General features: G+C 34.8%; 1 protein-coding gene across 4 annotated transcripts; it reads right to left on the reverse strand.

The window, feature by feature from the left end:
• Positions 1–222: 222 nt before the first annotated feature.
• irf8 (interferon regulatory factor 8) lies at positions 223–8,952 on the reverse strand. 4 transcript variants are annotated; one of them, XM_046865247.1, is made up of 9 exons: positions 8,864–8,952; positions 8,597–8,776; positions 7,165–7,348; positions 6,980–7,071; positions 6,365–6,473; positions 5,846–5,893; positions 3,414–3,785; positions 3,178–3,293; positions 223–735 (listed from the first exon to the last, which is right to left on the reverse strand). In XM_046865247.1, exons 2-9 carry the CDS (start codon positions 8,762–8,764, stop codon positions 547–549), a joined length of 1,278 nt encoding a protein of 425 aa, XP_046721203.1. In that variant the 5' UTR covers positions 8,765–8,776; positions 8,864–8,952; the 3' UTR covers positions 223–546. The 4 variants fall into 4 exon arrangements, with proteins under 4 accessions (XP_046721203.1, XP_046721202.1, XP_046721201.1 ...); XM_046865246.1 differs by having other exon boundaries at positions 6,980–7,074; XM_046865245.1 differs by having other exon boundaries at positions 7,159–7,348.
• Positions 8,953–12,050: the final 3,098 nt, after the last annotated feature.

The raw sequence follows: 12,050 nt of genomic DNA on the forward strand, positions 1-12,050 counted from the left end.
TTATTTTCTTTTTTCCTTCCTTTCATTATCTTCATGGCTGAAATGGCAAGTGTATGTTCTTCCAATTTTTTATTATATAAAATATTTGCTTGGAAATTTTTATATAAACAATTTCTTAAGATTTATACTATATATACAAACACATACTATTAATTTAGTATAATGTTTATTATTATTAGTCTTAGTGAGAGTGGCATTGCTTATAATAATACACCATGAATGTAATGCTTTAAAAGTTTTATTCCAAAAAATTAGCAATACAAAAGATAGTAAAACCTATCATCTAAAGATCATTTCTCACATTTGAGTAGTTAATTTGTATTTTCTGAAGACAAAATGTAATAAAAAAAAGCAAAATGTACATAAAAAAAATTAAAAAACAAGCATCCCTGAGAACATTTTTGTAACTGAGAAATCCTGAGAAGACGTGACGCTACATGTTGCTTTATTAAACCATGTGACACCTGCTAATGCTTACAAACGTCACGTTTTGTTTTTTTGTTTTTTTACTGTTTCTTAAATCCGCCTGTTTATGAGATGCTCATTTCAGGCAATGATGGGAAGGTTGTCTCTGTAACACGGTGGTCTCTGAGAAACAGGGTAGTTGCAAATGTCCTGGTAAATGCGATTCATCTGATCGCTGGGAAACTCGTCTGAGATCTCCAGGTTGCCGCTGTACTGAGTTCGGTGAGCCGTCATGGCCTCCAGCAGCTGCTGGCATTTCACAGCCGTGATCTGTTTTACAACAAAGACACGATTTAGTCCTTGAGACTTTGACAAACAGGTCAAACATGAATCAGTGGTCTAGTATTTGCAGCTGAGCTTCAGGTATTACAATTTCACAGATTTATAAATAATAACATGGTGGGAATAGAAGGAAATGTTACATTTGTGTAAAAATTCATGTAAAAAATAAACTTTTTGTGTTTGTATACGTAATGATTCATACTTTTAGCTGTTCTTTTGCGGGTTCCCCCAAAAAAAATACATTCTATGGACATTAATATTGTGACACCTGACTGTCAGTATAAATTTGGAGGCACACAAGTGTGTAGAAACTTTACAGATGCAGTAGCATGAAATATTCCCTTCACTTGATCTTAATTTTTATTTGTTTATTCAATTAAATTCAATTAATTTTTATTCGTATAGCACTTTTAACAATGAACATTGTCTCAAAGCGGATAATGTGGTGATAAATGGTTAACACTGGTATGGTATGACATTGTGGAAAGTCTGCAATAGCTGCTTATCTTACAACTGTTCCCTCAGCAGGCAAAAACAAAAAAAATCAAGAAAGATGTCAGAAAACTCGGTTAGAGCAAAGTGCTGAGACTGGAGACTCATGTCTTAAAGATTAAATGTAATGTTTATTTAGGTTTCGATCTATTGCTTACATTACAAGTCATTACAAGTCATTACAAGTCATTACTAATCATATTATAGTCATTACTAGTCATAGTATAGTCATTACTAGTCATACTGTATTCATTACTAGTCATATTATAGTCATTACTAGTCATACTGTAGTCATTACTAGTCATAGTATAGTCATTACTAGTCATACTGTAGTCGTTACTAGTCATAGTATAGTCATTACTAGTCATACTGTAGTCATTACTAGTCATAGTATAGTCATTACTAGTCATAGTTTAGTCATTACTAGTCATACTGTAGTCATTACTAGTCATAGTATAGTCATTACTAGTCATACTGTAGTCATTACTAGTCATAGTATAGTCATTACTAATCACATTACAGTCATTACTAGTCATTACTAATCAATAATAAAGTTATTACTAGTCATACTGTAGTCATTACTAGTCATAGTATAGTCATTACTAGTCATATTTTAGTCATTACTAGCCATAGTATAGTCATTACTAGTCATACTGTAGTCATTACTAGTCATAGTATAGTCATTACTAGTCATACTGTAGTCATTACTAGTCATAGTATAGTCATTACTAGTCATAGTATAGTCATTACTAGTCATACTGTAGTCATTACTAGTCATACTGTAGTCATTACTAGTCATAGTATAGTCATTACTAATCACATTACAGTCATTACTAGTCATTACTAATCAATAATTAAGTTATTACTAGTCATACTGTAGTTATTACTAGTCATACTGTAGTCATTACTAGTCATAGTATAGTCATTACTAGTCATACTGTAGTCATTACTAGTCATAGTATAGTCATTACTAGTCATAGTATAGTCATTACTAGTCATACTGTAGTCATTACTAGTCATAGTATAGTCATTACTAATCACATTACAGTCATTACTAGTCATTACTAATCAATAATAAAGTTATTACTAGTCATACTATAGTCATTAGCAGTCATTGCAAGCCATAGTATAATCATTACTAGTCATTACTAGTTACACTATAGTCATTACTAGTCATATTATAGTTAGTACTAGTTACATTATAGTCATCACTACTCATTACAAGTCATTGTTAGTCATATTAAAGTCATTACTCCTCATACTATAGTCATTACTAGTCATATTATAGTCATTACAAGTCATTACTAGTTATTACTAGTCATAACAAGCCATTACTGGTCATTACTAGTTATACTATAGTCATTGTAAGTCATTACTATAGTCAGTACTAGTCATATTATAGTCATTACAAGTCATTACTAGTTATATGACAGTCATTACTAGTCATTACTATAGTCAATACTAGTCATAACAAGCCATTACTGGTCATAACTATAGTCATAACTAGCCATTAGAAGTCAATACAAGTCAAAGTAAAGTCATTACTAGTAATTATATAGTCAATAGAAGTCATTAGAAGTCATTACTAATCATATTATAGTCATTACTAATCAATAATAAAGTTATTACTAGTCATACTATAGTCATTACCAGTCATTGCAAGTTATAGTATAATTATAGTCATTACAAGTCATCACTAGTTATTACTAGTCATATTATAGTCATTACAAGTCATCACTAGTTATTACTAGTCATATTATAGTCATTGCAAGTCATTACTGGACATTATATGTTATTGCATGTCAAATTATAGTCATATTGTCATTATAAGTCATTACTAGTCAGATTGTAGTCATTACTGGTCATAACTATAGAAGTAATAAAGGAGGTGTCTGAAACTGTAGAAGATTTGAGAAGAATCACTTTTCTCATATGTACCTGCACAATGATCAGCTTGTTCTTCGCAGTGCTGAAGTCGCCGAATTCTTCCCCAAAACAAAGCGTGACAGTGGGATCCGGAGCTGGGTACTGATTCTCCTGAAACATCTGCAAAGCTGAGAGACACACAGCCTCGATCAACATACACGTGGATATATATATGCAGTATACACACACACACACACACACACACACACCCACGCTGACTGATAAAACTTTAGCATCTTTTGTCTCACCATGCAAAAACCTGTTATTGTCGAAGATCTTGACCACTTCGTCTCTCTTCAGTCTGCTGACACCGGAGCTGTACTGGGAGTCCTGACCGCTACAGAACACTCGGCTTTGACACAGGCGTTTGATGAAGATGCCCTCACGGTTGGCGCGCAGCAGAACGCCGCGCTCCAAGTGCCCGAAGAGCTTACGGGTGACGTATCGTTGGCGCTCGTTCTCGATGAGCTCCACGGAGGGGAAGCGTACGGTCTGCAGGCTGTCCGAGGTGTACATGGGGGGCTGACAGGGAGAAATCCGGCAGCCGTCAGGGTGAGAGATCACTGAGTGACTCATGGCCTTTCCCCCATAATAGAAACAGATAATCATCTGAGCAAAGCCTGGACACACACACACAAGGAGAGGGAAATTCTTTTTAACAAAGGGTGAATCTACAACCAGAACACAGTTCCATTGAACCTAATACTCTGATACCACATGGTTCAACATGGAACCTTCTATATGTTTCACAGAAGGATAAACTTTCCTGTACTAACAACCCACTAAATACAATTTGTCCTGAAAACCTTTTTAAATAACAAAATTACCACAATGTTTCAGGCAACGTGTTTTTAATGGTACACTTTACACAAGTTCTCCTCTGGTTCTTCCTCGATGGAAATGGTTCAGTGCCGCGGGAACACTCTTTTGTAGACCCTTGTAACCTTAAATTGTTTGTCTTTCAAACCTCACTTACTGTATATTCTAAAGTAGTTTCAGATTCTTCTTTTCCTACAGCATACACAAGAACCCAAAACAGTTCTAAGTTGCAAGCTTTCAAAAGAAAAACCTTTCGAAGAACTGTGAAGTTCCTTTATAGTAACCTTCATACATCTCCATTTTATATGCGTATTATAGAAGCTGTATATAAAAGTGAACCTGATATTTTATTCCAAAAAGTTGGAATCAGGCAATAAACTTTCACAGGTATATATGAGAAGAAAATGAGCAATTTATGTAATACACTAACTAATCTAACTCTCTATCTATCTATCTATCTATCTATCTATATATCTATCTATCTATCTATCTATCTATCTATCTATCTATCTATCTATCTATCTGTCTGTCTGTCTGTCTGTCTGTCTGTCTGTCTGTCTGTCTGTCTGTATTTTTCTATCTATCTATCTATCTATCTATCTATCTATCTGTCTGTCTGTCTGTCTGTCTGTCTGTCTGTCTGTCTGTCTGTCTGTCTGTCTGTATTTTTCTATCTATCTATCTATCTATCTATCTATCTATCTATCTATCTATCTATCTATCTGTCTGTCTGTCTGTCTGTATGTCTGTATGTCTGTCTGTCTGTCTGTCTGTCTCTGTAGTGATGCAAATCTATATAACCTGAAGTGGTTTTGCCTTAAACCATAATTCTTTCTTTCTATCTGTCTGTCTGTCTGTCTGTCTGTATTTTTCTATCTATCTATCTGTCTGTCTGTCTGTCTGTCTGTCTGTCTGTCTGTCTGTCTGTCTGTCTGTCTGTCCGTCCGTCCGTCCGTCCGTCCGTCCGTCCGTCCGTATTTTTCTATCTATCTATCTATCTATCTATCTATCTATCTATCTATCTATCTATCTATCTATCTATCTATCTATCTGTCTGTCTGTCTGCCTGTCTGTCTGTCTGTCTGTCTGTCTGTATTTTTCTATCTATCTATCTATCTATCTATCTATCTATCTATCTATCTATCTATCTATCTATCTATCTATCTATCTGTCTGTCTGTCTGTCTGTATGTCTGTCTGTCTGTCTGTCTGTCTGTCTGTCTGTCTGTCTCTGTAGTGATGCAAATCTATATAACCTGAAGTGGTTTTGCCTTAAACCATAATTCTTTCTTTCTATCTGTCTGTCTGTCTGTCTGTCTGTCTGTATTTTTCTATCTATCTATCTATCTATCTATCTATCTATCTATCTATCTATCTATCTATCTATCTATCTGTCTATCTGTCTGTCTGTCTGTCTGTCTGTCCGTCCGTCCGTCCGTCCGTATTTTTCTATCTATCTATCTATCTATCTATCTATCTATCTATCTATCTATCTATCTATCTATCTATCTATCTATCTATCTATCTGTCTGTCTGTCTGTCTGTCTGTCTGTCTGCCTGTCTGTCTGTCTGTCTGTCTTTAGCTACCTATATATATATATATATATAATAAGTAAATTAAATATAAATGAGAAATTTAAGTAAAAAAAAACTTTTTCATTGTTTTCCAGAAAATCCAAAACCATTTAGATAAGCAAATTAAAATCATACAACTTTCGCATTACAGGGTGTGTGGGTGTGTGTGTGTGTGTGTGTGTGTGTGTGTGTGTGTGTGTGTGTGTGTGTGTGTACAATAATAAAAGGTTTCTAATAGGATTTTTCTGCATGGCTATAGGACAGATTAGAGAGCAGACACTACATACCAGCATTAAATGAGTTCAGCGGTGATGTGTCCAGATGAATAGGATGAACTGCAAATAGAAGAATAAAAAAAGGTTAAATACTTTGTTATTTCTTTTTAAATAAGCAACAAATCTGACCCTTTACATGAATCATAAATGATTTGTGATTCGTGTGTCTAAACCCTTATGAGAGCATGAACGCAAAGTCAGCAACTTTCTAAAGGAAATTAGGAAATCTGTCCTCCTCAGCATGCAAAACTGAAAAGAGCACAAAGGCACAAAGGCTTTTTTCAGCTCTCATGAGCCGCGGTAAAAAAAGCCGTGTCGGTTTCTCACACACAAAAAGCATGAGACAGCAAAGTGGAGAAGAAAATGCACTTATTATAAAAACAAGGCATTAATTAACAAGTTTTTTTTATTTTCCTACGTTTCACTATGAACGTCGTGATGATGATACTTCTTGTTTTTTTGTTATAATTATTATTTTTTCTCAAACACACAGAGTGTAAATCTCAGTGTAGGTGTTGGCTGGAAGTTTACCGTTATGAGAGCCCTGCTGCCAGAACTCTTGAGGTGACTGAACGTTGCGGTTCTCATCCAGTGGAGAATGGCTCCTCTTGATAATGCCTGTGTACTCATCATTAGATGCCTGCACAGAAAAAAAGGCGTCGCGAATCATTTCAGTGGGTTTCATGTTAGGTTTCAACCCAGTGATGTGCAAATAAACCACTCATAGGAAACTACAACAAGCACCAACTGTCTGGTTACCACAGTAAAGCTGTAATATTCCTGTAACATGTATTTAATGTCATAATTATGACCATTTATAATTACATTTGTGGAGAATTACATGAGGTATGTAAAGTATTTAAAAATAAAACCAAACCAAGCTCTTTTGCTTTACTTTTGATAAAAAGCTGACACTGGAGACTCCTTCCATAATATTTAATAATTATTTTTAAATAGATTTTATTTTATTTTTTTCAACCAGAGACATTAATGTATTTCACTGGACGTATTAATGATATGTATGCTCCTTTGATTTGCCTTGGAGTTTGAACTACGGTCAGAAAACCATGCCGTTTCATAAAACCCAATCCGACCAATCAGAATCAAGAATTCAGCCACACCTGAAGATAATGAAACCATCCTCACCTCTCTGAGGAGCTGATCTATTTCTGCTGGGCTGCACATATCCAGTTCTTCATTAGAGCAGCTCATGTTCATGGTGGTGCTGCTGTTTTTACCTGCTGAACCCCAAAAAAAGTCTTCATCTACACAAGTTCTTGTTAAAGAGAAAAGCATGATGTGTAGATGAAACGTAACAGACGCACACTCACACTTCTGCTCTTCCTCAGGGACGATCCTGTACACCTTGTACGGCTCGGAGATGTCCAGCTGCGAGCGCTCTGTTACCTCCTCGAAGTCTGGACTTTTGTTGAGGGCGCATCGTAGTCTGGTTTTCCATGTAGCAGGTTCAGCTTTATCTCCTTCCTTAAACTTGCCTTTGAACACTGCCCAAGCCTGCAAGACCCCACAGGTTCCATGTAGATTTAACTCTTTTATTTATTTTTTTACAAATGTTTAGTAGCAAAAGTAAATTTGTGTGTGTGTGTGTGTGTGTGTGTGTGTGTGTGTGTGTGTGTGTGTGTGTGTGTGTGTGTGTGTGTGTGTGTGTGTCTGCATATATATATATATATATATATATATATATATATATATATATATATATATATATATATATATATATATATATATATATATATATGTCTGAGGATGTATCCCTAAAGGTGAAAATAATTATTTTAAGTTTTATGATTGTTAATAATAAATAATAATGTGTTAATTTAAATAACTTTTAAATATTCAAATATTCAAATCTCATTTTGTAGAGATTGTAGAAAGATGACTTGTAAAAACTAATATATTATAATTATATATTATAAATATTTATATTATATATTAAAGACACTAAAGGCAGTAAAATAGCACAATTATGTCCAAAACAAAGATATTATACCGCATTTAAAAATAAGAGTTGCTTTATGTTTATAGTTAATTAGATACAATCTAATTAAATATAAATAAATAACTTTACAACCTAAAAAAAAAACTTGAACGCACTGGATAATGAGTGTGTAATGATTGATTATCGAATATTGAATATTAATTTGATCTTTTTTTTATCCTAACTTCACTCACACCTAACACGCTAACTGTTATTGCGTATGCAGAAAACTTCAAGCGCAAAATGAGTCATTTATTTTTCTAGATATTTCATTAATTTATATTAAAAAAGATTTATTCAAGAAAATTCATTTACAGTTGTTATATTTTCATTATATATTTTCAGTTATCATTATATACACCAGATTTTTCTTTTACAGCAAAAAGGTATTTAATATTAAATGCATTTTTATTTAAATCAGTCTTTTAAAATGTAATATAAATATTAAAAAGTATAGAAAAGACTATTAGATGCCTTTTTCCCTTTTTTCCTTAGTAGCACCACTAACATATTTTTTATTTTGATAACTAAACCTTTGCACAAGTACATCTGGAAATGTATTAAACATAAGAAATAAGTTTAAAATATATTTTTACTAATAAATTGTATTTTTAAACATGATAGAAAGCATGCAAGCAAGAAATATGTTTATGCACCATTGCATTAAGGACCCAATGTCTTTTTTTTTCCACATGACCAGTGAAGGTGCACAGAGTCAATATTAAACTAAATATAATGATGACAATAAAAGTTGATGTTCCTACTTTAAAAATGGAAGCGTCCACTTCTTGGTTATAGTCCTGTTTCCCTGCGTGTTTCCACGGGATGCGGAACATGGTGTGAGCGTCATCTTCCCACTGCAAGCCTGAATAAACAGTGCTGTTAATCTGCTCTATGAGCCACTGCTTCAGCCGACGTCCTCCTGGATTCATCTTCTAATCAGCCTATTAATATACAATACATTACAATGCAATACTCCATTCATCATAATTAATTATGATTTTATTCTAAATAGAAGAAAAAAAATTCACCTTCTCCACCTCACTTTTGAAGAAGAAACAAGAGCAAGGACTTCCACCCGGTAGATCAGGAGATAATATCCCAAAGCCTAAGAGCGCTCTGTGATTTGTAATTCTGAGAAAAGCCTTTCGAGTCATTTTGTGTGAATGAACTCGCGGCCACGCCCCCAATCGCCCACGCGTCCAATCAGAACGCCGCACGGTGACGCGTCCGCTTCGGAGGAAGACCTCGGTTCTTCGAAGCTGTATAGTTTCCGAGAAATCAGCTTCGGAGGTGTGTGTGTGTGTGTGTGTGTGTGTGTGTGTGTGTGTGTGTGTGTGGGGCTCGGGTGGGCTATTCCATGGAAAAGGGATTTTACATTCTTGAGTGTTGTTATATAATGATCAAAAAAGGTTTTAGTAACAAACAAGATCAAATAAAACGAGCTGAGCAGCTTCCTCTCCCAGGACTACAGAAATGAAAGTTGGACATATTTTAGAGTAGTCAGTGTGCAGCTTGTATAGAGGTACAGATTTACTGTCCTCTAAAAATAACTCAACATACAGACATTATTGTCTGAATAGTAACACAAGTAAGTACACCCTCAGTGATAACAGCTGTACGTGTGTAACCAGGCAAAGCCACATGTCCTATTCATCATGTTCATGTTTTACTCTTGACAGAACCATACAAATGTGTGTATCTTGTATTAGAGCAGTTCAAATTTGGTGCTTTGAGTCCAATTCTCTCATACTGAACACTGGATGTTCAACATGGACCTCATGGTAAAGACTCTCTGAGGATTTGAGAGTTAGAATTGATGCTCTCCACAAAGAAGAACAAGCCGATAAGATCAATATCACCCTGAAACTGAGTTACAGTACAGCAGTCAGGGTCATACAGAGGTTTTCCAAGACGGGTTCAACGCAGAACAGACCTCACAAGGGTCCATCAGAGAAGTCGAGTCCTCGTGCTGTGTGTCAGGTGCAGAAGCTGCTTCAAAAAAACAGACGCATGAGTGCTGCAGCGTTGCTTTAGATGTTGCAGAAGCGGAAGGTCCGCTTGTCAGTGCGCAGACCACACACACACACACACACACACACACACATACACTGCAACAAGTCAGTTTGCAGGCCGTCATCCCAGAAGCTTCTCATAAAAAAGCCTGCAAATAGTTTGCTGGAGACAACTAGTCCAAAAGTATGAATTACTGGAACCATGTGGTCTGATGAGACTGAGATAAACTTGTTTGGTTTAGATGATGTCCAGCATGTGTGGTGACGCCCTGGTGAGGAGAACCAAGAAAATTGTGTCTTGCCTACAGTCACGCATGGTGGTGGTAGCATCATGGTCTGGGGCTGCATGAGTGCTGCTGGTACTGTGGAGCTGCAGTTCATTGAGGGAAACATGGATTTCAACATCAACTGCGAACGGCAGTTAACTAACAACCCCAAATACACCACCAAGATGAAAACTGGCATGCTGAAGGTGAAGGTGATGGAGTGGCTGAGTATGTCTCCAGACCCGAACCCTATTGAGCACCTGTGGGGCATCCTCAAGCGGAAGGTGAAGAAGCATTCATCCACATATGTCTAACATCCAGCAGCTCCATAATGTCATTATGTAGGAGTGGAAGAAGATCCCAGCAACAACATAGGAAACAGCAGGTAGTAGCACCTCACAGCTTCAACTATGAACTCCTAAAGATCATGTCAGCGTCTGTATGATCATTCACATGTTCTCACGATGTCTGCAAGGGTTTCATCTGTGTTCTATGGTTTCCTTCCATTCTCCCCAAAAAGATGACAGTCCAGCAGTTTCACCTGTTTTTATGAGTTGGAGAACATACAAAATATATCATATGATACTAAACCGACCTGTGAGGCAGCAACCCACCTGCCCACTGTGAAGATTATCATTCTGTTTAATATTTAGGATTTAAGTCAGGGTCCTGGCCTTTCCATGGTATACTTCCCCAGGAATACTGATCTAGCATCTCTTCTACAGTAGTTAAATGATTGGATTCCTGTGCACATTCATATCATATCACTGAAGAAGATGCTGTGTGGTCTAAATTGTAATTATGTCTCATGCACCAGTCTGCAGAAAACACCATAGCTGAGAGATGATGCCTTGTAATGGTTAAAAGTTTTCACGCCAACCTGAGGTCTAACCTGAGACCAGGAAGTTTCATCTGGAAACCATGAAAAGCGGATCTTGGAACGTTAACGTCACATGTTCTGGGCATGATTTCAGGATGTGAGCACAGGTTCGAGGTTTCTGCTCGTCTCTCAGACAGGAGACGCTTTTTTGTTTTTTTACTAAAGGCATGTTTTGGAAACCTGCACCCCTCAATCAAGATGCTTTAATCGTTACGCTCCTCTTAATAACAATGTGTAGAGACTTTAATGATAAGCGTGAGTGGGAAAACAAGGTGTTCACAGAATAAAAGGTTCTGGATCATTAACAGTAAATTTAGACACCTGGTTTTGCATCATTTCATTTGACTCGATTCTTTTTCTTCTTGTCAAATAATTTACATAAAATGACAATTTTATGTTTATGCATCAGTTTAATAAACGATGATATAATAATAAAAGTTCTTTCTGGTCTGACGGATGGCTGATTGCATCTCGTTCATTGTGGTTTAATCCACTTTTCATTAAAAAAATTGTAATTGCATAAATGGGTTAATAATAAAAAAAAAAAAAAAATAATAATAATAATAATCTTAATAATAATACAAATTATAATATAAATAATAATAATAATAATAATATAAATAATATAAATAATAATAACAATTATAATATAAATAAAATAATATAAATATAAATAATAATAATAATAATAATAATAATCTAAATAATAACAATTATAATATAAATAAAAATAATGTAAATATAAATATAAATAATAATAATAATAATAATAAATAATAGGATTACAAATTGTCTCATCTATGTGGTATATCTGACTTTTTACTATAAAAAAAATTTTTTTATCAAAAAAAAAAAAAAAAAGAAAACATTGTGCAATGGATGGGTGATATGACCAAAAATAAAATATAAAATAAATCTGCTTGCCAATAAATATGTATTCTGACATTATGGTAATAAAAGAATAAAAAAAAAAATAATAATAATACATTTAAAATAAATAACTTGTCTAGTGGGCTGTTTATTTTATTATAAATTTAAAAATGTATATACAATTTGT

This window comes from Silurus meridionalis, chromosome 13, assembly GCF_014805685.1.
Source record: "Silurus meridionalis isolate SWU-2019-XX chromosome 13, ASM1480568v1, whole genome shotgun sequence".
In the NCBI taxonomy this organism is placed as follows: Eukaryota; Metazoa; Chordata; class Actinopteri; order Siluriformes; family Siluridae; genus Silurus; species Silurus meridionalis.